Source organism: Pseudopodoces humilis, chromosome 5 (genome assembly GCF_049639895.1).
Source record: "Pseudopodoces humilis isolate 2021_Gansu_Grassland_sample_001 chromosome 5, ASM4963989v1, whole genome shotgun sequence".
NCBI lineage: Eukaryota > Metazoa > Chordata > Aves > Passeriformes > Paridae > Pseudopodoces > Pseudopodoces humilis.
This window is the reverse complement of record NC_142204.1, coordinates 22523337-22550884: the sequence shown is the minus strand read 5'-3', so window position 1 is coordinate 22550884 and position 27548 is coordinate 22523337. Positions and strand designations below refer to the sequence as shown.

At 42.6% G+C, this 27548-nt stretch overlaps 1 protein-coding gene across 5 annotated transcripts in view; it reads left to right on the top strand.

The window, feature by feature from the left end:
- RBFOX2 (RNA binding fox-1 homolog 2) overlaps positions 1 to 27548 on the top strand; it is a 171731-nt gene that overhangs the window by 26832 nt on the left and 117351 nt on the right. For all 5 annotated transcript variants that reach the window (XR_015772505.1, XR_001331787.2, XM_014256621.2 and 2 more), the window contains exon 2: positions 9096 to 9146. Coding sequence is in view for 3 of the 5 variants with exons in the window: in XM_014256621.2 (XP_014112096.2) it covers positions 9096 to 9146 (51 nt within the window). In the remaining 2 variants the exon portion in view is untranslated. The remainder of the gene's footprint in view (positions 1 to 9095; positions 9147 to 27548) is intronic.

Genomic DNA, 27548 nt, shown 5'->3' with positions numbered 1-27548 from the left:
AAGGGGAGTGACTCTCTAATAAACTATTACATAAGGATTTATTCTGGTAAAATTCAACAGTCATGACCTCTACTTTTCCCTTTTAAAATACTGGTGAATGGCACTTTGGAGACAGATACCCTCTTTGTCTTCAGAACATGTGCTGAGGCACTAAGAGGCTGTTCCCTTATTAGAAGGAGCCTAGGGATTGAAATGGCTGGATCAGACTCTGTTGCCCTTCTCATCCTTGGTACCTCTGAGGCAGTAGGGGAGCCATCACCATGATGATGTGCTTTGCATCATGGTCCTTCTGTCCTCTTAAGAGCAGAATTAAATCTTTTGTGTGTGTCTGGAATATTCGTCTCTGCTGGAGTGGGTTCTCCCAAATCCATGTGGTGATTTATGGCAGAGAAATGGCAGATTCCAGGGGCCGGAATTCAGGGTGTCCCTGAGTGTGCACAGCTCCCATTTGGGGATATTCTAGCTGCAGAATGACTTGCTGTCCATGTTTTCCCCAAGTTGATCATATTAGGTGAAATTAGTGCTCTGGATACTCTTTGTGACGCACTTCGGGGTGTCCCTTGTAAGCAGAGGGAGCTGCCATGCTGTGCAAGTTGCTCTTGCAGCAGCACAAGACGGGGTTCATTCCCTTTTAGACATGCTCTTTTGTTCCCTGCTGTTGCAGGGAGAGGAGCTTTCCAGGAGGGGGATGAAGAAGCCAGACTTAATGGTCTTAAGAGTGGATTTATTTTCTTTTTTTTCTATTTTGCGAAGGAAGGCCTGGGAGTTGTTTCTCTCTAACAGTTTCCAGATGGTGCTGCTGGAACACAAAGATTTCTAGTGTGTTTGGGATGGCGGCTCTGAGACCCCCAGCCCCCCAGCGCTTCCTGTGCAGCTCCACAACCCTGCAGGCTTAATCAGAAACAGTCCTGGCTGCTGAGGCAGGCTGCCCCAGGCCCTCTGCTTTCTCCCTCCTCCAGGCTTTTTAACCCCTTGCCATTACAGCTCCAGCCCATCAGCTTGCCCACTTCACTTCTCTCCTTTCTCAAGCTGGCTGTAGGCACTTGCAGTGTTCCAGGGATGCAACTGCATTTGGCTAAACTGCTTGAACAATTTGTGTCTCTGGGGAAAGGGAAGGTGGTTTGTAATGTGAACCTGGGAAAATAATTTCTGTAACTATGTAGGGCAGCTTATGCAATCAGGACAGTGTGTCCAGGGCACAAAAAATTTCTCTTACACCTATTTGCCTGCAGCACTTAGTATACAGTATGATTTTGTCAGAGTTGTGTGCTGTTGAACCTCTATCTCTTTTTTGTGCCAATTTCCCTTAGAGCAAGGCAGATTTAATTTTATATCACAGCCTCTTCACGCCCAGCTGACAAATTAGCTTCAGATTTTTTCTTCTGAAGGTAATATGACAACTATAATTTCGTTTGCAAAGTAGGAGTACTCTTGTTTCTTTTTAGCCTTTGAGCAACAGCCTGTGAATATTTGTAAAATCAGCCAAGAAGTTTGTGATCAACTGACTTCCCTTCTGGATCCATGGTGTCATGGATCTCTCATCCTGTTCTCTCCTGTATTCTCCATCCTGTTTTTTAAGAAAACAAAACAGTGAAGCCGTCTACTAAAGCAGAACTCTATACTCCTCTTCACCTTGTGAAAGCTTGTACTCATCATGTTTGAGCAAGCCAGATTTTCATGCCATGAGCATGTTGCCCTGTAATGAGTTGGCTTAATGTAAATTATGTGTGAAATGCTTCCTCAGCCCCATGTAACAATTATGGCATCCAAAGGTGCCCCCAGTGCTGGATTTTAGAGCTGTGTTATGAGCCCTGTCCTGTTTCTGTTGAGTAAGAATACAAATGAAGATGAACTGCCATTTTAAAATGCTTCTGCTTAGTAAAAGAGGAGGGAAATCAATATTTTGTGCTATTGACTTCTTTGCATGTAGAGTGTCCTTGTATTTGCTGGATCACAGACGTCACACAGTGCACAGTATTCCCAGGGGCTTTAACTTGCACTGGATCTATTGTTGCCACTGTAGGTCATGGACCAGCAGAGTCAGACTATATTCTCTTTATGCCTTGAGCAGAATGAGGATGCTACCATATGTAGTCCAAAGGAAGTGTGCATTTTGCACATTTAAATTACACTAAATCAATGGAATCTCATCTATTTGAGTGACTGAAAACATCCATTGGCTGATCTGGGAAATGAAAAACCTAGCTGGGGGAAGGGCTGCTTCTGACCAGAGAGCTACTTCCATTATTTGGAAAAAGTCAGGGAAGAATCAGCATTGTTATAAAGAATATATGTAAAATACTTCAATTTTAGCTGTTGAAGTGCTTTTTTTATATGAAAACCCCCCTTCTCTGCAGCATTAGATATCTGTACCGTAACTTCATATTGACACCATCAGCTTAAAGCCTGAGCATGTATTTGTAAACTTGTTGCATCATGAATATTTTAGCAGACCTGAAAGTATTTAAACTTTTCTGTGCGGTTTGGTCAGATGTGTATTTGTCTGTATTCCATTCTACAGCCTCTGCTATGCCAGTCAGTTATTCTTCCTATTGTATACATATAGTTTCACAGAAAAGAAGTGCCAGAGATTGGAGTTAAGAAAATAAGTATTTCAAAATACAGAAAATTGCACTGACACGTTTGGGTGGCATCACTGGGGCTCTCTTCAACAGGGATGCAGCCATCCCAAAGTTACCCTGTTCTGTCTGACCACCTTCCCTAGCCAACTGCTCCAAACTATTCAAACTCTGGTCAGGGCAGGAGACTATTTTTATTAATCTGACATCACTTTCCTTTCTTGTCTTTACTGTGTCACTGGGCTTCCCGCCCGCGGAGCCTCTGGCAGGCCTGGCCTCCCTCCAGCTGGGCTCTGCCGGGGTGCTGCCCCTTCCCGATGGCCGCGCGGATGACCTGCGGTCCCACAGCGGGCTCTGGGCTCCGCGGGGCTGTGGCTGCCATGTCCCTGCTACAGAGCTGGGTGTCCCCCTTTGTGGAGCTGGGAGGCTGGAGCAGACACCCAGGACAGGGACCCCTTCATGCTGTGGGGCTGGAGTGGGTGAGAGGCTGCAGGTGGGAGCTGCATTCCCTGGAGCCCTCTGAGGCACCGGGGACACGGCGGCACGGCAGCTCTCCTGCTCTATCTGTCCTCCTGCGGAAAACACGGTATTTTTAGGATATGGGGAAGCCTGGAGCGGGGTGGGGGGGGCTTAGGCCGGAGGCTGCTGTCGCTGCAGCAACGGGACCAGAATTCCAGGAAGGAAGAGGGGCCGGATGAGCCTCTGTCCTGGCCTCTACTGGACTGCAGAGCAGGGAACTCGTGGGCGCTTCTCTGCTCCTGTGGGTCCCCACAGCCAGAGCCCTGCGCTGGCAGCTGCAGCCCTGCTTTTCCCTCCCTCACAAAGTGGCCTCAGTCATTGGGATGGGTGTCGGGAGCCAGGGCTGTGCTAGCCCGCATTCTTCCCAGCCATCAAGGGCGGCCCTGCGCAGTGTACTTGGTGTGGTAGCTTTTATCAAAATCTCAAGCTCGTAGGCCCCAAATACACTTAAAAAAAAGAGGGAGCAGGGGGGTGGGTGGGTGAGAAGCGGGTGAAAAGTAGAATGTAAGTCCTGCTACTTGCATCCAGCAAATTATACAGATTGTTGATGTCAGGGCACTAACAAGGAAGCAAATAAGTGGAAGGTCTTTGCTAGATGACGTCTGCACATGTGGAAAACAGCCAAAGCCATGAAGCAAGTTTAATTGAAAGTGAAGACAGCTGAAGGGAAGTGCCCTATACTATAGACACAGTTATTGGTGCTGCAGAGTGATTAGCAAGAGCTGTATATCAAATTAGGCTAAGTATCGAGGGAGAAGGGTGACATCAAGATCCATTTAAAAACTACTTAGTTCAGTTTTTCATTAATAATTGGCAATTCACCCTTAGATGCTACTTTCCCCATTAATTTTATCCAAAGACAATTTGGGATAGCAGACAGCACACACAATTGAGAAGGCAGACTGAATGCATCAGATACATTTGGACAGAGAAATGGTTATTTCCTTTTTGTTTATATGCAATAATTTGTGCAAGTAAGGACCTGATAAAGAGTTGCTTACTTTTTTAGCAACTGATAATAAGATCAAGGCATTTACAGTTTTGGCAGTGCTCTCCCATAGTTAAATACTAAAAAGCCTTTTTCAAGACAATCCCCCCACCCACCTTGCCTTTCCCCAGCACAGAGTTTCTGTCTTTCCTGTATGCAAGAAGTAAAACAAAAAAGATGGTGAAACCACTGGGCTGTGATGAACAGCATTGAGATTTCTGTCTGGCTCACGATCTTTACTTTTTCACGACTGTCACTTTCAGATTAATAGCTTCGTAGCCAGTGTTTTCAGCCTATTTTTTTTTCTTATTGTGAACATCTTATTCACTGTGCTCTAAAAAAGCGGCTTCTGTTTGTCTAGTACAAGTCTCTGATAAATGTATAGCTTGTGCTATCTCATCACTTCAAAATCCCATTTTGCTTTTGGGAGGAACAAGTAATTTCTTGTTGCTTTTTTTTTCATAGCTCTGTGTAGTCCAAGGGTTTCTGGCTTTTCTGGTGCAGGGGCTCTCCCTTGTCACTTCTTTCCAAGCCACCAGGCTACTGCACTGCCCGTAGCTGTTGGGGGCAGCCAGAGCAGAGACAGATGAGCTGGTCCTGTGAGTTTTGCTGCTGCTGTTCAGAACCCAGCGGGTGGTTATGGAACTTGAAAGGACTACATTAACTTCACTCCACTTTTCCTGGCATTGTCATGAAAGCAGGAATGCTGCAGATCCAGAGAAGAGATTGCTTGGTCATGTTTCTGAGATTATCTTTGCAATGGAAAGGACTCAGCACTTCAAGCTGAAGCTGGGATTCAGCAGAATTGATTTTCCGGCTGGGAGAAATGCGGACAAACTTGCTAAGCTAATGGTTCCTACGAGCAAAGTTTCAATCTACAGACTTTGGGTTTAATTCAGCTGTCAGGAAACAGTTGCTGATCAGGCCTCAGTGATTGTTGCATCTGGCAAAATGGCAAGTTGTGATGTAAAATTGATTCATTCTGGGGTCAGGTTAGTCCAAAAATAGTATTATTAAGCTAAAATTTATTTTTAATTTTAAGAAATGTGTAGAAGGACTTTCAGACTTTCCATTATGTGTTAGAGCTGTGATGTTTCCCCTAGAGGAATCACTTTATTCCAGTCCTTTGAGGCCTTTCATAAGCTAGTGCCAGCAGAGATGATCACTTTAATGGCATCTTGGTTTATTCACAGTTCCTTATGTTTTTAAGATGTGTCTAATTCGGCAGTTCTTAGAATTTTTTGAGTTGATAGGTATCAAAAACCCCAAAAATTCTGAAGCCTGGCTCTGGCAGAAGCATCTACTTTGAGCTTCAGTCGTCTGCAAATGACTGTGCTGAGTTTATCTTCTGACCTGAGGCAGTACCGGTGACTTGCAGTTTGTGGCAGACCTTACTACTGCAAGTGCCAGTGGAAGAGGTCTTGTGTTAGCAAGGCTGGGAAATTAAAGAATGGGAAAACTTTGAAATAAAGGGGTGGTAAAGACTTAGTGGATTTTACTGAGTTGTGACTTTTATCCTGTCAAATCTAGTTGGCCTGCACAGAGGCTTTCACTGGGGTACAGCCACGATGGTCACATATCCTATGGAAGTGTGGAAGCCCATGTGTGAGATCATCCATATGGTTTGAATAAAATCCCAATATGTGTTGCAGAAAGCTGATTTATGGTATTAGCTTCTAGTTTTATTCTCCCTACTCTAAAGCAAATTGCAGTACCTGAGAAATGCCTTTCAGTGGTAAACAAAGTAATGAAATATCTCAGTGGCAGTTTGATTTGATTTTGCAGGCTAGTGTCACCTAACTCAATTTTTTTATGAATGTCTAGTTGCATGTTGACATTGAAAGAGAATGTAATTGGCAGGAGGGAGCTGTGCAAAAGAGATGGAGTTATCTGGGAAATCCCTCTCCCATCGGGCTGCTGCCAGCAGGCAGGTTCCCTCTGTGTTTGTGGTGGGTACTTATCTGTGTCAAACCTTCCCTCTTTCTTTCTCACTTCCATTTTGTGAGATTAGTTTTGTTTTGTGCAGTCAGAAGAGGAGATTGAGCTGTATCCCCATCCTCTGCTGCCTTGGATTGCCTAGCAGGGGTTTTCCGTCTGGATGTTGCTGGGCTGTGCTGTTCCAGTTGCAGGAGTTTAACGCTTTCACTTCTTGCTCTGTTTAGTTTTCAACAAAGGCCAAGTCCGTATGGAATAATCATGCAGCAGGCCCCAGATTCACCATTAGTGACCTGTAAAATTGCCAGCACTGGAGATTATTGGCAGGAGACGGTTTCCCTAGGCGCTTCCTGCCTTCTCTTGGAGAGTTAAGTTCAATTAGAGCAATGATACGCACAGCGGGGATTTTGCAAAGAGTCCAGTACTTGGTGGTAGCATTGCTGTATGAAAGGCAAAGAGATATCTTTGGCCTTTTTGTGACCTTAATGCTCCAGCTGCTGCCCTCTTTCTAACCTCTGCTATCTTGGAACTCTCACTAATGTAATGCTCTTTCACCTCTCCTTTTACCTCCTGATGCAGCCATATCTCTCAGACATTTTTAGCCTGCATATTCTGTGAGGTTTGTCTTCCAAAAAATAAAGCATGGATTGTGGGATGTGTGCCATTTCCCCCTCCATTCAATTTTTCTTGTTTCTTTCTGGTTTCTTACGTGCTGTGGGCTGTCCTCAGATCTCTGTAATCATCTTTGTCTTCACACTTTTGTGATTTGATTCTACTCGAAACTGTTCTGTTTCTAGATGTGGTTTCTTGGATTCCAGATTCTTTGATTTCAGGAAATCTCATAAAGTTCAGTTCTGTCTCTTTTCTGCCACAGCCTCATGATGACAGTCCCTCTTACTAGTCCCTTATGTGAAGAGCATCATTCTGAAACTAACAATTTCCTTTTCCTTTCTTATAACTTTCAACTTGCATTCACTGCCCTTATCTTTAGTATCTATAAGGGAAGCTTGTCCATTAATTCCTTATCCTCTGTGTGGAAGTCCTTCTGGTTTTCAGGGTGTTGAGAGAGGCTTGCACAGGAACTTGTCTGAGATACTGACCTTGCAGGTGTGTGTGTAAGTACTGTTAAAAGCATGCCTGGAATAGAAGACCATCTGTCTTGCTACAGGGTGGATGTTTATGGTATTTAGACATACATTGGTAAACTGTAGTTTGTGGGATAAACAATCACAGTGCTTATAAGGTGTACTTACACTGGGGGAGAAAAAGACAAACTGTGTTTTCATCATGGCGTTGTTTTTTCTTACTTAAGTTCATAGTTAAAACCTGAAAGCTTTGAGTGGTGCTGTAGTTGAGGGTCTCCATTTGCTTCTTCCAACTTCTATCTTTCCTTCTGTTTCTGAATCGTTTGTGGAGTTTTGTGCTTAACCTGCTTTCTGGCTGTGTTAGTATTTGAGAAGAATGTACTCACATGGTGGCCAGCCTAATTAATTACTGTTAATCCCCAAAAATTGGCTGCCAAAAGTTTTGTTGTCCTTGGAGCTTTCATACTGTGCATGCTACTGTAGCATGAGAGTATGAAGAGAGGGTGAATGTTTCCTGGCAGGTTTCCATGGAGAATCCCCTGGGCAGAATTGAAGTAAAGAGGAAGAGAGGGAGGATGGATGCAAACTCTAAATAGCATTGCTAGTCTCTGCACTGAAATATTTAGCACCTTGATTTTCAGCAAGAATTGTGTTAAAGTGTTTTGTGTAAACTGAAATTGTGCCAGTGGCCACATGCCCTGTGTAGGGTAGTAGACCTTTCCTTGGTAGGAGCTGGCCTTTCACTCAAATGTCCCAAGCACAAAACCTAAAACATCTCAACGAAAACTCTCCCAACAGTGATTGTACATCTCAAGTCAGCTTCATGCCCGTAATGTATTTATTTGCTTTTGACAATTTGAGATTGTTTTGCTGTGTTTTGTCAGGGCCTCTCTCTCCCTCCTCTCCTTCCCCAAGAGCTGCTGGAGAAAGTACAGGGCTGACTTAGAGTTCCTCCTCATAAGTCATAACAGGAGATAGACTTAAAAAGTGATTGTGGAGGGTGGCTGTTTCCTTTCCTCCTCCTCCTCCTCCTCCTCCTAGCATTCTTCTGGGGGTTGCTTGTGAATGCACAGGAGTACCAGGGTGGAATTTATACAGACTTTGTCTAGTTTAGTTTATCCTCTCCTCAGACGGAAAGATGCATGCCTGAGGCATGTGAGTGCCCTTTCTCCATACCAAAGAGGATGTGTTGGAGGGAGAGGAACCAAAAATACATTAAGAAACAGAAATAAACATTTATGAAGTATTATGTTACCTTCATCCCCACTGCACTGATAAAATAGAGATGGGTCTGGGAATTTTTCTGGGAATGGAGAAATTCCAGAAATGTTGGAGGTTCATATATTCCCGCAGAGCAGGATGATGGAGCTGCCAATATCACAAAATGTGTAGGCTCAGAGCCCCTTCTGAGCTGAAGAAATAAGGCCTAGAGGATTGATTTCCTGCTGGGAGTGTTGAGGTATTGCACAGGCTTACTGGGGTGTTTGAAGTTACACTGACTGCTTTTTAAGTTCATATTAAACTATTAATATAGTTTTTGAAAAGGAAAAATATGACACGTTTACAGCTAATGTTTAGGGAAACATTTCTTCAAGACTGGGCGAGGTGCATCATAACATCTGTAATTTTATGTTCTGTTTTGTTCAGTTTTCATGATAGTAAATGTGTTTGCATATAAAAAATTTTTGGAAAAGGACCAAAATTATACGTAACTGATATTACAGAGGGTAGAGTAGGATTAGTTTATGCTTATTTTATGGCTTTGATTTTTTTTTTTTTTTCTTCTACACAATTTGACATATGCAGTTGAAAATAAATTTTAGGTGTATTGGCTTACATGGAAAAAAGAAAGTTGGCAGAATACTTTAGCTCGTTCTTCCCCCATTTCATGCAGGTTCTTGTCTTTGGCTGAGTTAAGACAGGCCTATATTTTCTTGCTTTCTATTCCTTGTAACCCCTACCTTTGCTCTTTGTTTTCTTGTCTTGCAGAGCGAGCCTCTGACTTCAGGTTATCATGGATATCCAGCAAGAGACAATCAAGTAAGTGTCTGATTGCAGTAAATGCATGTGTCCGTGCATCTCTGTACGCTTAGGGGTGTTTTGTCTGACAGCTTCCTGGCTCTCGTGATGGAGTGGAAATAGTTTTGTTCTATTGTGGATTGTTTGTGGAGACATATGTGATTAATTGAATGGGTTTTTATGACTTCCAGCAGTATGTGGCAAGGCACCTCGTAAGGGGTTAAATATCATCCACATTACCAACAGCTCAGGAAATTCTTGATTCTTAAAAATGTCACAGTTTAGAATCTCTGTCCTAAGCTCTCCCTGTATCTCCTCAGTGTTAATGAATGTAGATGTTCAGTGCCAGTACATGCTTGGCCCTGTTTTATACTTATTGCTGTAATTCTGGCATCTGGGGAGCAAAACAACACTGAGTTTTTGTGAGAGTCTGCTTTGCTGGTGGAGTAGAGACTGACACATCCTATTGGGTTGTTTCTAATATCTGTGAACTTGTCTTGCATTCCTTTCAAGTCCTGGAGGGCCCCTGCTCCTTGCTCTTATTCAGGATGCTCTCCTACAGCAGTAAAAATGACACTGTTCAGTGCTCTGCATCTGTAAGCGTTCTCTTGCCTCCTGACAGAAGACAGAGAAATCCCAGTTGATGAATTTGTACGATAGAAGGAGGAGATGCTTTGGAACAAATGAAATTTAATGGTTGTAAGATACAACTGTCACACATTAAATCTCCCTTCTTAGAATGAAGTTTTTTTCAGTGTTCTGCAGTGCTACTGCAAAGCAGAGTATGAACTGGTGTAGCAGGAAATTAATATGCACGGAAAATCAATAATGCAGCACATTTCAGTAATGTGCAAATAACAAAACCAAAATCAAATTCTTTAATACTCTCAGGTACTGCTATATAAAGAAAGTGATTTTCATCATCTCTTGATGAGGTCTGGGTATATGTAATAACAGCTTAATGGGAGATGTTTGTACGAAGGAAGTGCAGCATAGTACAGCCTCAGCAACTGAAGAGCTTAAATCTTTGGTGCTTGGTATGTGTGGTGTATGAGTTTATAGGAAGAAATTATTCAGAATGTCTTCTGGGATATATAACTGCTAACTAGCACAAATAAATACTACACACTGGGATGCTGTGAGAATTGTGTTCCTACTCTGTCTAGGCTAAGTGAGGTAAGATAGGCTGCAAGGCAGAACCAGTCAGATCCTTAAAGTGGTTCATATCTGCTTTTGGCTTTCCCATTCTGGTAGCACCTTTTGTACCCTATTTTGGTGCTTCACTTTACCTGCCTATTCGGGGTGTTTTAGGGTATTTTGATACCTACCAATATATCCCACTTCACAGGTTTCCTCTTTCTCATCCCATAAGAACTCTTCTGATTTCAAAGTCCAGAACTGCTATTACTGGCTGGTTGCCAGATCAGCAGAGATGGGCATGGGAAGCTGTACTACAGCCAATGTGTGAAATGAGAATTACAGCCTGGACAGCCCTGGGAGCTTTATGTGGGTGAGCACAGGGAGTAATGAATGTTAGCAAGTGTGTGCATGTATTTTGGATGGCAGAGAGCTTTATGGAATTTTCTTGGAGAACAAACAGCTGCAGTTTAACTTGTGTGTTTTCATTTAGCAAATGCTTGTAAAAATATTTTTTGGCTGGTTTTTGTTTGTTTTGTTTTTTTTCTTCCTGCTCTCTACAACATTTTGGTCTGTAGTAAGTATTTGTTCTTCTGTCTTGCTTGTGTCCCTGAAGCAGCTTAAATTCAGATCTGGTTTTCACTAATGAGGTTTCAAGGCTTTTAGCTAATCTGATTGCAAGCCTCTAACTTGATAGCAGCAGAAAAAGAAGTCTTCTGTTGCCACAGGCTGGGGCTGGTGTGGGAGAATCAGCAATGGCTGATCTATCACCTGCCTTCTTGCACTGCAAAAGGAGGAGGTGGTGTGAGGAATATGTGTAGGGGGTCCTCACCCTGTAACAAAGCAATTACTGAGATACAGGAGCAGTTCTGTTGGATTTCCTCAAATTAGGAGCTTGATTTCAGCTGGTGAGGGTAAGTCAGTGTATTGTGCTCTTCCCCATTGTTCTTCACTGTAAGTACTTGTACTGTGTTTTTTTTTTTCCCCACTGTTTTCTTAAGGAGAAATAGCAAAGGAGAGCTTATTTTTAGGGCTTTTCATCCTGTGACCACAATAGTCAGATTGTGACTAGCCCTTTCTTTCACTTTATGCAGTCTCCTACTCCTCCTTCACTTGTTTGAATGCCTTTTTCGTTCCTCCAGGCTCTGAATGCCGTTAATTGCTGGCTGCAAACCTTTCACTGTGCTGTTTTTACACCCTCTAGTGGTTAAATCATACCCAGATGTTCCGGATTATTGGGGTTTTTATTCCTGACAGTGGAAATATGTGATTGGTTTGAGTCCTCACTTTGGCCATTTCGGAATGCTTAGGTCTCCAGAAGAGAGTTTATTTTGTATCTTTTCCCAAGTATTTAAGTATTCTGTTGTCATCATTCATGGGTAGCAGTACTGAAACAAATGAGATGGGTTCATGTTGAGGCTCTTTATCTCAGAATCCTGGTCTTGTATGATTGCTTTATGATAACCCAAAGCTCTGTGTTGTTGTGCACCCCCCTTGTTCCTCACCTGCCCTGCTTGAGTGCTGTCTTGCTGGACTTTTTGTGGTGATAGGACCTGGGGAGCATGTGTGCTAAATCATTATTGTATGAGTTTGCCTAAAAAGAGGCTTTATTTTGCCAAGGAGTTGCACTACTGCATCTATGTTACAGTCCTGTAAGGAGCTTGAGAGCTCTGTGGGACTGTTCTCAGAATTCAAGGTTTGCTCTGTGGATGCCTAGAGAACATTCGGGAATGGCAGGATACCCTTCTTTTCCCAGAGCTAGGCTGACGGCAGGGACAAAGCTCATGGTAAGGGGAAAATGAGGGAACATTGGTGTAACATAGTGTAACATTGTTAACTGAGATGACAACCAGGTCTTTTGCTGAGGAGAGCTTATTCCCTGGGGACTATTCAGTTTTTTCATCCCTCTGTTAGGTCTGCCAACAAAATGGTATTTCTTTTTTTGTAATGCAAGCGCCTGCCTAACAGGCAGTGAACCAAGACTTCCTTGCTTCATTTCCCAAGCTGTGACAAACAGCTCTGAGGTACTTTGAGTTGGTCTCAACATGGAAAATGACTGGTACGGCTATACTGATACGGCTTTTACATACAGACAAACTCATCAAGAATACATAGTCTCCTTCCAGAAGGCTGTTCCATGCTAACTGTTCCAGCTTATTTTTTATATAGACAAGACCTATATTATATTGCTCTAGTGCTTTTCATGTCCAAATTTATTAGACATGATATCTGAGATTTGTTAGAGTGCCAAATACTGGCACTTCTGTGGCAGAATTTTGCAGCTGCACAGAATAATTTTGTTCCCCAACAGGAAGCAAAATGAGCAAGAACACCTTGTTTTGCTGCTACTGATGGGAAGAGAGGAGGAGAGAGAGTTTATGGAAGCAGGAGGTAATTTCACACACCAGAACTGGGTCAGGATGTTAGAGCTATTATACCTCTTCTGTTATGGAAAGTGATCCTCAGCTATCACAACGGGGTAGGATATTGGTTTGAAGCCTCTTTTAAAAGCTTGTACTTCCCTAAGTACAACTCTTAAATCAAACTGGGACATTGGCTTGGTGCTAATGTGGTGGAAACGTCATTACCTATCACAAGTGACACTTCCTTCAACAGCTTAATTTCAGTGGCTTGTTTTCCATCTGAGCACTCACCAGCCCTGACCTGTTGTTCTCCTCTATGTAGATGAGGCTGCAGCCCAAGGTAGTGGATGCCTATGGCAACTGCTAGGAACAGCTTTATCAGTATCCTCTCAGTTTTGAGTTCAAGCTTAAGGTGAAATGCTGTTAAATCATCTCCAATTGTCAGCCTTTTCCCCAGGGTCTTTACTCACTTGCTGCATTGGAATATCTGACGGGGCATCACAGGCTCCAGGCGGATGTGTGCGCTGCCTTCCCTGGGGCCGCAAGCTGGTGAGGGGAAATTGAACAGCACTGGTGGCAGCCTCTGAGAACAGGAAGCCTCCCCATTGCTTTTTTTCTTCCCTGTTTGTTTTCTTTGCCCAGTCCCTTCTGATGCGGGGACTTTGGCAAGGAAGACCTTCATCCTGAGATGTGACGGGTGGGTGAGGGCTCCTGTGGGGAGGCAGGACAGCAGGTCACCAGGCTTCCTGTTGGAGCTGCCTGCCTAGAGGCACTGCTGCTCATTGGTGGTCTCTTGGCAGCAAGCAGCAGGAATCTCAACAGGGTTCATAGGGGAAACCTGTCCTTTCTCAGCTGAAACTCCTTCACTTATCCTTCACCTATCTCCCTCTTCTCCATTATGTGGGTGAAGTGTGAATTTAGGAATATTGCCACAACTTGATTAGCATCTAGGTGGCTCAGCACTGATTGGGATATCCACCCAAAAAATCTCTTGATTTAGTACCAACAGACTTGAGATGCTCTTGCCATGAGGCAAATAAAAATGTCATCCTGGAGGAAAATGGTTTGGTCGCTTGTTTTGTTTTCACTTGTACCGTGATAGCACCAACCACAGTCTCTTTAGTGCCCTGCTTGGTCAGTTTTGTAACAAAGACTCCCTGTCTCAAAGTTCAAATCTAAGTAGTCTTCCTGAAAGGTTTTAGTTTTTAATTTCTTTTCCTCCTAGTAACTGTCCATGAAAATAAACCTTTCCGTGTGTATGTTATGTGGCTCTGTAGCCTGTGAGGTAATGACAGTGGAAGTGTTAAGTTATTCAGGAGCTAGAAAGGAGCACGGTTTGTGTGGTTTTGGGTTGTTTGTTGCTTACACTCTTCATTTGAAAAGTGCATTTGATACAAATTTTTAAACTCAGGAGCAGAGAGAGGTTCTAGAGAGGCTCAAATAAAATTTTAATACCATACTCTGTGAGTACGCAGCCAAGACAAAGATCAGGAAGCTTCTGAGATCCTCCATATAAAATGGAGAGGACCAGGCTTGTTGTTCCTAGTACTTTTGAGGAGTTCCTCTTGGCTTGAAAGCAATCAACCCAAAATTTGGGATGGGACCAAGCTAATGAGGGAAAACGGCTCTAAGTGCTTTCTTTATGTTTAAAATTAGGTGGATTAGGATAAGTCTGCCAAATCTGCTGTGTCCTGGCTTCTACAGCCTCTCTTCAGGCAAGCAGTGAAACGTTTCCACAGCGTCCTAGACAGGACTGACGGGATATTCTATTACTGACCTAACTGCAGTATCCCATAGAAAATAATGAGCTTCATTTCAGAGAATGTAGTCTGGGGAAAAATGTCCAATGTATTCAGGAGGTGAGAAGCATCTGTGAGGCAGCTGCACACAAGGGGGTTCAAGAGTGTTTAGTGGGAGAACTGCTGGGATGTTACTGCTCCTCGAAGCTATGGAGAGTTTGGGCCAGTTCAGGTGTGCTTATGGAAAACAATTTAACACTGCAGGAGGAAGGAACTTGAGAAGTCCTTTACCAGATTGCATCAGACGCTACTTAAAACTCTCAGTACATTCAGAAGGTAAAAACATGTTGAGAGAGTGAAGAGAGTTAAAACAATGTAAAATGTGATATGTGAGAAGGAAAATAGAGAACAGAATGTTAAGCTAAAAACTGAAGGAGGTGTTGGTTACAGATTGAAGTTTAAACAATTAAGAATGAGTTGGAAAAGCAAGATCCACTGAGACTCATCTGGTGATACATCTCCCTTGAATCCAGAACTGTCTTGATCAGATCTTGCTTGAAGTGATCTTGCTAGATCACTTGAAGCATGAAGAACTGGTTCCTTGTTTTCTCAAGCCCAGACTATATCCCTGAGAAGCTGCAGGAAAGATACAATAAGTGGGATTAAAAAAACAGTTGTAAGACATAAACCACCACATAGGTTAGCTTGGTTATAAACCAATTCTGAAATTTCACTCTGAACCAAGTCTCTGTGCTTATATTGGCCACATTCCCCCAAATGTCTCTTTTCCTTTGTTTAGCTTATTTCCCAGCAAACCTCTTAAATAATACAGGAAGGATGATGTCTTGCAGTTGACATGAGTCTTACAAGTAGATCACTCTGGCTATATATTTATTCCCCTCTTCCCTCATGTCTGCTGCCTTTCTAATCTCTGAATACAAGGCACGGAATCCTTTCCTTGCAGAGCCCTGAATACGTTCCATAAACACATCCAGTGAACTCCATGCCAGTGCATGCCTTTCTCATAATCAATAGCAAAAGATAATAAGTAACCACGTGGAAAAAAAGTTGTAAGAGAAGAAATAGTTAAGGAGTGCACCTAATTCAGATACATGGGAAGACTTCCTCGAAGTAAGCTCTTTAAACCCTATAAACAGCTTTTCAAGGGAAGTAACAAATACCTTGCTGATGAATAGTCCGGCCAAAGCTCTGGGGTTGTAAGGCGTTGGCAGGAAATGGGCTTGGATGATGTAATACAAATTCCTTTCATGTTTGGGTCCTCTGATTCAAGCAATTTCTCATCTCTGTTTAGGGGTTAAGGAGTGGGGATGTGAGTCATCCTAGAGAGAGTACCAGGAGACCACTTTTTCTCCTCTGATGACCATATGAGTGTTACTCCATGTCTGTCTTGGAGGTTCCCAAGCCCCTCAGTTCTTTTGGCAGCAGGGACAGCATCTTGTTTAGATTTTCCCTTCTGAATGATTACGCCAGAGTGTAGCATGTGTGTTAGAAGTAGTCTGAATCGGTTGTAGGACTAAAACCAAATGGTGCAGAGAAAACGGCCTGTTGATAGCTGTGATATCCTATTGAGGGTATGAAAGCAGCTATTCCAGGTCAGACCGAAGGTCTCTGCCTTCCAGTGTTCTGGCTTTGACAGTGTCTAATAGCAAGTACTTAAAACAGAGGGAGCAGCGCCAAGATTCAGTGATACTTCCCCTCTGCTGTGCTCTTGAAGCAATCCTGTGGTTTTGGGATTTCCTGACTATAGATTTTTATTCTTTTTTAAAGTCACCTGTGATAGATTTTTTTTTTCTTTATTGAATTTCTCTAAATGGTTTCGGAGCCTGTCTAAACCTTTGGCATCCACAGCATCCTGTGGCAACAAGTCCCCGCTTTAGGTGATTTTTGTGGGGAAAAAGTTCTTCCCTACATCACTAACTTGAAACTGAGGTGCTTTTAAATCTCTGGGGCGAGCGGGCGCTTGGGATCCTCGGCTCGCGCGCGCACACACACACACACACACACACACACACACACACACATATATATATGTATAATTCTTTTTTTTTAAACCGCTGTGCAGCTGTTATTTCTAGGTACCCAAAGGTGCCGCAGCGCGTTGCTGACGGACAAGCCGTGCTCTTGGGAGCCTTGGCTCTGGCATCTGTTGCCGAGCCGAGCCGTGCTGGCGGGGGTGGCCCGCGGGGCCGGGCGGCGCTGGCGCTGCGCTGCCGGGAGAGGGCAGCCGGCTCACGGCCAGCGCTGCCCGCCCCGCCCCGCCCGCGGCCCGGGCCCGCCGCCTCCGGCTGCCCCGCACGGCACAGCCCAGCACAGCATAGCACAGCCCGCTGCAGCCGCGGACACACGCGGCTCGGCCTCTGCGAGCGAGTGGGGCTGTTTCTGGAACGCCTCTTCTGGGCGAGGGAAGTTGTGTTTAGAGGGCTGGGGAGAGGGCAGCCCTTTCATGCGACCTGTGCTGGCGTTTGGTGGTGGAAAAGGTTTCCACAAAAGTCTTTGATCTGTGAGCAGAAGCAACATCCGGGGGGTGTGTAGGAGGAGGAGTGCTCCTAATAGATTTGTTTTTAGAGGGGAGCCTAAGTAGGCACTCTGCAGGCTTTCCTGGCCCGAGCTGGTTTCTTCCAGAGGGAAGGCTGCTGCCCAGCACCGCTGCTGCTCAGAGGGCATGGCGGAAGGTGGTCTTCTCCTTTGTGCTGCAGTGGTGGGTTTTCTCCAGTTTCATACACATCATGAAATCTCACAGCTTTCAAGTGAACGAAGAGCATGTATGTGAAAAAATATTATTCTTGCATCTTAATTTTTTTTAAAGGCGGCTAGAGATCCAGAGAAATTCAATTGCTTAGTGTAGCTACAGAATGTGGAAAGATGCTGAGAAAGATCAGATGCTTATGGTCAGATCCTTTACTACAGGAAATTAAGCCAACAGCAGACATACATTGCTAATTTTTAAGGGCTAATCATGTCAGATCAATTTAGTTTTTTCGTTTGACATGGCAGCAGGCCTGGCAGACAGAGAAAGCTACTGGCTTTGGACATAGTCCCACATGACCTTTACATAAACTAGACAAATGAAAGGTGAAATTAAGAAGGGGCTGAATGCCTCATTGGAAACCGTATGTGGAGCAATTATATCCTGCTTTTCTGTGTGTGTGTGTCTGATCTGGAGTCCTAACATGGTCTGGTTTGGCTGCTCTGCTCTTCTCTACTGCTCGTCAAAATTGAGGGTCATAAAACAGTGACTTAAAATATGTATGTGCAGGGGCTGGCAGCGTTTGGAAGGTAGGATTAAAAGCTGGAAAGATCACAGTAAATTGCAGAAATGCCCTGAAATCCAACAATGTGAAATTAAACAAAACCAAGCTGTATTAACAAAAGGAACTGTATATGCAATATAAAATGGAGACTAACTGGCTAAGCACTAATATACAAGGAAGGATCTGGGGTAATAGGAGATAACAAACTGAGTACGTGGTGCTGGTTTTCGTGGTCTTGAAAACCTGGAATACATTTCCAGGTGTGTCAAGTAACTGCAGAAGACAGTTATTCTTTGCAGCTTAGTACAGCAAGTGGAGCACTGTACCTACTTTAAGCACTTCAGGATGTACACAGGTGAAATCTGGAAAAAATCCAGGAAAGAACAAGAAAAAGGAGGCTCAGAGAACCTGACATAGTAGGAAAATACCAACCTTGTTCCTTCCTTTAAAAAAGACAGAGTAGAAAATATGGAGGGTGGCGATTATTTACTGTGTCCATTGAAGACAGCTTAATTGGTATCAAGAAAGGCTTAAATTGAATATTGTGGAGTAAACCAACATTTTCTGATTCAATGTAGTGAAATAGTGGAAGGGTAATTTAGGGGATCAGAGTTCCAGTTTCTAGGAGTGTGTAATAACAAGTTAGGCAATTCCTGATGGATGTTTGTCTAAACATGCTCTGTGCCTTCTCTGAGCATGGAGGACCTCTTGTCTCTCCTGCCCTGTATTTGAGTTATTTTGTGACAGTCAAAAGCCAGTTGTTATCACTGACATTATTCTACAGCAACATGACTGCTCTTTCTCTGTTTTTCCTGGGTTTTTTTTTGTGTGTGTCTAAATTGTAAGATAGGAGGTTCCTCTGCTCCTATATGATCTTAAAAGTGCCCAAGATCCTTTCTTTGTGACAGCTGTCTCAGCTCTGTTTCTTCCTGAGCTTGCTTATTACTCAAATGGTGCAGGGTATTCAGCATCTCTGAGTCAGTCCTTCGCTCTGTCTTACAGTATAATATCTACTATGTATGAACCTTGGATTGGTCTGATATTTTGATTTCCCTTTAAGTTCTCTGGTCAGATTTCCATTATAAAAATGTTTAGAAGAGAGATTATTATTATTATTTTTCTTTAATTAATGTAAACAAACGTGTCCTTACTACCCTACCTGCATGAAGAAAGTACTGAGAGGATTCAGGAGGAGCATTTCCTCGGGCTGGGCAGGGAGCGTGCTTCTGCCTGCCTGCGGCTGAGATCTGCTGTGGGAGGGCAGCCAGTGCTGCCTGAGCCTTACCCCAAGTACAGCAACTGCTTCTGCACCCTGCCCGTGCCGGCTGCGTCAGTGGGACCCCGAGTAAATGAATGGGATTGCTTTCTGTTCTGCTGACTTCTCATGCATGGTGAGTGAGCAGCTCTGCATTGGCTGGGGAAGGATGCTGTGTGCAAGCAGCCTACCTCAGCGAGCTGCGCAGATGCTCCTGAGAATACCTGGTGGATGGAAGATGGTTTCATTCTTCTTAGTATTAAGGGAGAGCTATTTCCAGCAGTAGCATAATGTTGCTCAGAGCAGGCATTTACCAGATGGTTTCAGCTCCCCCGAGGTTTTGGATGTGAAAGGGAAGGGGCCAGGAACACACTTTTGATTCATTCCATTAGTAGATTAATCGGCACTGTCCTGGCTTAATAAGTCTCTTAGATTTCCCAGTGGAAATGGCACATGTAATTCTGCCCAGGTCATGCTCTGCACCCCTGTGTTGAAGCTTTCACAGCAAGACGCTGTGCTGCTGCAGGCAACATTTGCAAAGCAAGACTGGGGAAGGGGGAAGGGGCAGGTTTTTTCATGGAGGGAGAGGTGAAAAAAAATCTTTTTAGTAGAAACTGTTAAATAATGTTGTGGGAGTGAAATAGGTTGTGGGAATGTGCTTGAATTCTGTGTTTTGGTGGGGATGTATTTTAAAAAAAAAATCTTGCAGTGGTAATTTGATGTTAGGAGGCTTTTTTTGCCCCCCCCTCATTCTGTATTAATTACCAGCTAGATTGTGTTTTCCAGGAAGTCTGTGATTAGAGGACAAGGGTGCTCTTCCTGATAAAGGTCAGAGGCTGCTGTCTCCAGAGGCTGTCAATAAAATGATGAGAACTGTCTCATGGATTCTGACTGAAAGCCTCAACAGATGCTGTGCTGCTATTTACTTGGGGCTGAGGGTGGGCAGTCCCCCATGACCTGTCTCTTCCCACCTCTGTTTCCAACGGCCAGCCAATTGTTGGGGAGTGAAATTAGTTGCTGCTGCTGCTGCCCACACAAGAGGTTTGTAGCTTATGGTGTTTTAGAAGGAATCTGTGTTTTTAACTCTTGGTACCTGTGGATTTCAAGAAGCCGCGCTCTGATGTCACAGCAGCACCAAGCTGGCTTGCTGCCAGGCCCAATAAATGTTTAGCAATAGGATTGCATCTAATGAGACCCATTGAAATTCCTTTGTAGCTGATTTTGTTGAGGAGACACTTCAGGTACTATCAGCAAACACATCTTTGTGTTTTCTAGTCCATTGTTCCTGCTACACCTGGAGAGCATGGGCTACTCTTTCTTACAGGTCAGGAGGACAGCAGTGGCTAACGTTGGCAACAGTTTGATCCTCATCTTTATTTCTAGGGCACCTGTCACCCTGGCTCCTTGCCATGGTCTCTCTAAGCTAAAACAGTGCTGCCCATTTCCAAGTGCTTGGAGAACAGCATCTTGTTTTCCAGCCATTTATGGCAGCTAGCTCTGATCCTTTGCAGGGTCTGGAGGAAGACTGACAGGGGCCAAAGGAGTAAATGTCATGAGACTTGAGCTTTCCGTTGAAAGCTGAGATAGAGATATTTTACATCCCGTGGTAAATGTAGCCAGATTTAGGCTCCTTGGTATTTCCAGTAGAATGGCATTTCAGAACTGGGAGCTGAACTCTGACAGCAGCGTTGTCCCCAGTTGCTGTCAGCTTCACCCCAGACAGAGAACTGCTGTTTTGAGCAGCTGTTGCTGCGGAGCAGAGAACAAGAAAAATGATCGTCTCTGAAATAATTTGAAATAGACAGATAGAGTCAGCCATCTGAATTTCACTCAAGAATTAATCTAATCACTGTGTAATATGTTCTTACTGGTTTATCCTACCTAAAGGGCAAAGTTAACTACATTAAGCACAATTTGGAGCATTTGATTTCCTTCAGACTTAGACTTCGGATGCAGCTGACTATCTGCATACGAATTTTGAGGTTTCTGGGTGTCTCTAATCCAGTTTGTAGTGACATTAGCATTAGATAACCATAGCAAGGCCTTTATCTGAAAGGGAACCTGCATTCTTCAGGTCGCACAAGGATGAAAAAAGATTGTTCTGGTCACTGTTGCTTTCTGGAAGTTTAGGAACAGGGAATAATTTAATATATCATTGCTTTGTTATCCAAGGGAATAGCTTCTCTAGCAGTTACAATACTTATCAGATGGTGTGGTTACACTTCAGAGCTTATATTTGGATTCAGATAAAATGGATTCAGATTTATATTTGATTATATATTAGATTTATATATTGATTATATTCAGATTATATTCAGATTCAGATAATATTGCATAGGATCTAGGATGCAATAAATGCATGTGTTGACGAGCCATAGTTACTTCAAACCGTTCATCTCATCTAAACCAAGTGTGAGTTGCTACTCATTCAGTTTGTCTGTCTTAGAAAGGAATTGGAAAAGTAAGGAGGTTGCGATTAATATCTAATGGAAGAGTCTGATTTTGCCAGGTTTTGGTCAGAAAATACAACAGAATGGAATTCATAGTACTGTTTGTTTGGGTGTGGGGTTTTTTGTTTGTTTTTTTGTCATGGCTGCCTGTCGGAGAAAGAAGGTGGATGAGCCTTAATGTGTGCTCAGCTGAAGGCGTTTGAAGGTCATAGTATGTGACCCCACAGACTGCAGTGATGCTGAAGATCAGATAGCTGGTATGCTCCTATGAGAGCCAAAAATCCACCTGATTTAAGTACAATTACTGTCACAAATGTGCCAGTTTGTTGGGACATCCCATGTTGCAAACTGTGGATGTTTTCAGTACTCACTGCGTGTGAGATCTGTTAAAAGATACATGTAGGTATCTATCTGTATGCCTCTTGGAAGTCCCATATCAAGTATATACACTAAGAAGACTTTGAAGAATGGATTCTCTTTTGTTTATAAAGTGGGTGACCAGTAGTGCAGTTAGTCTTTAAAGGTACACACTTTCCTAAATTGTCTTATGCCCAAAATTCCCCAAGGGACCAGTCAGATGGAGGGAACTGTTTGCTGCAGCCATGAGAGTAATGGAGTTAGATGGTGGTGGCACAGGTATGGTTAAAGAGCGCTTTGCTCAGAATGAGATCAGAAACAGAATTGCATTTCTGACAACTGACCTTTGCTGATCATTGTGAATTGAAGTTGGGGATATTATATTCTATAACTAAAATTTTCCGGTAGCGTTTCTGTCATCTCGAAATCTTCCTCTGTTTTATATCTATTTATACCTCTTTCCTTATGCTTTATTAATGCCTTTTACATTTGAACAGTCTGCTGTTCCTTTATGTGGCTCGACAACTGCCAATACTCTTGTTGAAATATTTTGTTTTTAGTTCTAATGGCGATTTTGCCTGGGTTTTCTTACTCCTGTTATGTAATGGAAGTAACTGCAGTCCCCGACACGTGTGTTTCGTCTCTTTCCACCCACCCGTACTTATCACAGGTTGATGCTGTGTTCCACTAAAGTCTTTTAGCAGTTTGGTTTTGTTGTTTTTCAGGAGATGTCATTCAGTGTTTATTGGTGTTACCTCTTCATTAGCTGCAGTCATTCCTTTCTTCTTTGCTGATTATATCCTTGTGCCATTTCCCACGCTGAAGTCGTATTTCAGGCATTCAGTTATTTTGTCTTCATTAGGTACATGAGGCTGCTAGGTAAAGTCATGGTTATTCTTCTTCTTAGAGGGTCAAATGAAAGAATGTGATTTGAATAAAAGAAGAAATAAAGCATCTATAATATGTGACAATAAGGATAAAAAAACGGGCAGAATGTAGTATTTGCTAGCTGGTTTCTTCCTTCTCATAGACATATTTACAGTTTACTACAGTTTACTTTGAGTCTCTCTAAGTTTAAGCAAATGCATTTTATACCCTTGAAAAGGGACATTAAAACCCAGTTTTCAACCCAAGCAATAAAGGATAGAATTTTATTCCTCTCTCTAGCAACTTTACTATCCCAGGATTTGTAAACTGCTTTCTAAGCCATAGTAAATTAAATCCCAGCAGTACTGGGCCTCTGTAGATAAATATAGTAGCCATTATACCTTGATATAGTCCTATTGCCTAGGAAAATACAACTGTTATTGAAAAGGAATTTGCTCAGGGCAAGAAGGTATCCATTACTTCCTGAATAACTCACTAACATTGTTAACCTTCCTTTGCACAAACAAGCCAGGAGGAGTCCCTTTCTGCAGGATGGTATTATTCTCCATCTGTATTCTCCTTTATCATCAACAGACCTAAACCAAAGTTTCAGCATATTGATAAATGCCTCTGTGGTCCAGGCAAGAGAGCTATGCCGTCTTCCCCTTTTCCTGCTGTTGCAATACTTTTATCTTCATACCCTTTCTTAATTTCTGGGATGTTGTGGTGCTGATGAATTGCTGATGCAGTACAGCCACTTGATATGGTAAACACAGAGACAAAAAAAAAAATGGTGTAATTATGCTCCAGCTCAATTTATGAGGTTTTGGAAGCAGTTTCCTTCTTGCTACCTGAATTCTCACACCTTCAATTGGATGCCAGCAGTTCATCCTTTTGTATAGCTACCCTTGCAGACTATGAAGAGATGAGTAGGAGCTGAGTTGTGGGGTTTTTTATTTTTTTATTTATGACTTCCTCTTCAGAATCCAAAACCAAAGAAATACCCTATTTAGCACTGACAAGTCTAGGGCACAAAGTAAGGTGAGAATCTTTCTACCCTTTATCAGTTAAACTGGATATTGTACTCCTGATTTGACTCTAAAAATAGACTTTGGTTGAAATCTGATGCTGTGTAATAGCTTTCTGCTACTTCATAGAAAAACTAAAGGGAGATCAAACTTTTTTCCCTTTATGAAGGCATTAAGGCACTTATTAGCTAATCAGTCTTTAAAAAAATATGTATTTAAATACCAGGGTTGGAGCTTACTCTGTTTCTCTCTTACAATGATCTAAATATATTTGCTACATGCCAGTTCAGTGTGGACTTCAGACTAGATCCATGTGTGATAGAATGCAGAAGATACAGCCTGAAAATCAAGGCTAGGGTGGCAACACCAGCAGCAGAGAAACTTTTTCTTCTGTAGATGTTCAGGTTGCTAGATTCTCCTCAAAAGGTATTGGAGGATTTCAGACTTCACTCCTGGTCCACCCATAGTAAGGCTAGGTAGGTAGCCTAGACAAGTATAATTCATGGAAATTCCCATTTGGCTCCCCAAACTCATGTTTGCTATATCCTGGGAGTGGCTGCATAGTCATTCTGTTTCTGCAGATAAATGCCCAAACTGGAGCTGTGAGAATTCCTTACATCTAAATGCTTGCATGCTCTTCAGTGTTTAACTTTGAATTCTCTGGCTTCACAATTTAGTTTTGTTCATGTGGGTGTTCTTGGTTTTAATTTAAAGGTGTATTTTTGGGAACATGTTTTCGGAGAAGTACCTTTCCTAGTTACTGAGCTTTTTTTTCTCTTGAAGAATTGACAATGCCTTCCAGAATAGTGCTCTTGAGCACAGTTGTGAGGGGAGGAAAATCCCAAACAAACTCGAAAAAGCTTTTCTTGGTATCCATTTCTTTTTTTTTTTCCCTTATGTACTTGAATGATAAGCCTATGAATTGAGATCTCCTGAAATTTATTTAAGGACTTAAATTTAATTACTGTGATAAGTCAGTAACAGGACAGTTCTTAAATATTGTTGGGTTTGTTTGCATGTCAGGATGCTTTATTGTTTCAGGCTTTCTGCTTTTTTTGGAAGATAAACTAGCCCTTGATAGGTTGTTTTTAAATAAGTAGTCTCTTTTCAAATCCTTTTGCTGGACCATACATGCAGAAGAGAAAACAGGGAATCCAGTCTTCTAGTAATGAAATGGGTTGCTCTATAAAAAAAATGTTGGGTTTTTTTCCCTTGTAATATGCCAATGTTTGGCTTATTTGCTTGGCAAAACATCCAGAGGAGTTGTGGTATTTTTCTGGATGATTTATTGTATGCACTTTGTATTCTTGCTTCCTTTCATAAACAGGATAACGCAGAGTGAAGCTTCCTATATTCCTTTCGGATGCTGAGAGGAAATCTACCTTGTGGCTTAGAAATTCTGATAATCAGAGATAATCCAGGATCCTGAGCAGAGGCAGTCTCACAAATGAGCAGTACTCTGCTGCCAGGGTAGTCTCCAGCGGCACCCAATGGAGCAAACCAACCTCAAAGAAGATCCTCTTATCTCCATAGGAGATGCATGTGTGCCCAGGGCTGCCTTCTGTGCCTCTCCCCACATAGCTTCCAGCCCCATCTCTAATCTTCTTTCAAAAAACCAAAACAAACCCCAAATAAAAATCAACCAGTCAAACCAAATAAAACCCCCCAAGACACAAGGCATGCCCGAACCCACGACTAGCAGAGGTCTGATTCCCCTGTTGTCTTCCTCGAGCCTTCTGCTGGAGTTAGATAAGCCATGGAAAGCAGCCGCTGAATTGGAGAAACTTCCCTCTGGGCACCATAGAGCATGTTGCTGTTTCAGTCTCCAGTCAGACCTTTTGTGGATGGTTCTTGAAGTGTTTGCCATAGCAGGGCAATGATTGAGTCTTCATCCTCAGTCTGAATCTAGCTTCTGCATAAAATGTGGACACTGATTATGGCTTTTGGCTGTGAGGAACTGCTTTCCTTCAGTTTGAAATTAAATTTCCCTCTTCAACCTGCTGCAATCTCATGCCTTCAGCAGTAGCGCTGCTTTCCTGATGCAGTCTTCTGGTATGACGGAGGTTGGCCTAACTCAGCAAGCAGCACCAAGGTTTAATAAAAACTGGCTGCAAGAAACACCTGTATTTGTAGTTGCCATTGTGTCACAGTTGTACTTTTGCCCTTATGGCAGGTTTAGTGTTAGTGCTGGAGTAAGGGCTTATTAGGGCTCCAAGTGCAGGTGATGCAGTTCATAGCAGACTGCAGACTTTCCCGTGTGTCCACATTTAAATATGTTCACAGCTGTAGGTACGGCTGAAACCTACTTGTTATCTGGTTGCATCCCTTTTGTTTGCAAGCTCAAGTGACATAAGAGAGCCACAGAGCTGTTTGTTGGGTAGCTGTTGGAACATCTTCCTTAGTTACTGCTGGAATGGAAGGCATTTTGTTATCACAGACTGCAACAGCTGACTTTTCTCCAAATATAGAACAGAAATACGTATTGAATGCTTTGGCTCTTTTTTCAGTATTGGGAATGTTTCTACCTTTTCCCCATAGTAGCAGATCAATGCAGTTGCTGGGGTTTCTATTCTTGAGAAGCTTTAAAAACACATTATCGTCTTCCAGCTCTGACTATGGATTTTACCTCCTCTCACTAGGATTCCCTTGTAAATTTTATTTTTTCCCTTTCTAATTTCCTTTCTATTTTCTTCTCACAGCTTTTCTCTTTTTTTTTTTTTTTTTTTTTTTTTTTTTTCCACTTGCTAGAATATATACAAATGTTCAAGTGTGGAGATGTGATAGGGAAGCCCAATAAGCAATCTGTCTGTCTAGGAAAAATATGCCACTATACCTCTGGTCCCACTCAAGTGCTAAGTATGTACGTAGGTGCATTAGTTTGGTCTCTATTCTCCTTGCACATATCCAGATGGAATTGTCACAATCATTTTAACTAAGCTACCACTAATTTATATTTTTACAATTGATTGCTCTTTTCTGTCAAGATGGAATCTAATATGGAGTTACTCATTTTCAATGTAACACTTCTTGAACTAAGAAATTGTTTTCTCTAATTTTGCAATCTGGAGGGTGTTCTTTGACACCAGCCCCCCTATGCCTCCCACAAGTGTTGTTGCATTAGAAATTCCAGATGATCAGATGGGATTTTCCCTCTGTTATGAAGAGGTACTCATCTAACCACTCATCCTGTGTGCTATCTAATATGATTTCAGTAGCGTGTAGCAGACACACCAGCTCATACCCTGTCTTGAGCTTTATCTGCTAGAATGTTAATCCACGAGCATTTGAAATCATATGCCTCTGAGACACAATCAGCTAGAAACAGATAACGTCTGTTTGAAACTGTGCTGTGCCCATTCCCTGTTTTCCCACTCGGATCTTTCCTAAATAGGCTAGAATTTTCTGTAAATTATTTTCTAAGCATTTGTCTTATTTGAAACTTATATACCAGCAGTGTATTTGAGTTGAGTTTATGCACATGAGTAGTCACAATAATTTTTATATGTAATTAAGGCTCTTGATGCCATACAGAAACATGTAGATTTTTTTTTCATTTTTCCCAGTGTCTCATTTTTCCAAATACCTTTATGCAGGATTAAATAGGTGGTTACTTGCTCCCTTTTTTATCTTTCCCCTTTTGTTACTTGCTAGGACTGTCCTTACTTCTCTAACAAGCATTAAAGTCTTTGCAGACTGCTTTCTTCCCCTTTCACTTTGATTTACACAACAGCCTCCTGTCAGGGAAGAGGGACCAATGTTTCACTAGGCTACAGCTCTCTGAACATTTTTCTCATAGCTTGGTATATATTAATTTAAAAATCTTTACCTTTCTACTTTTAATCCTTTTTGAGACATGAAAGATCCCTAAGAGATAATGTGTATTTCACACAGCAGCCTTTACAAGCTCCCTGACACATATCCTGTGAATGACTGTTGTTAAGATTATGGCAAAGCA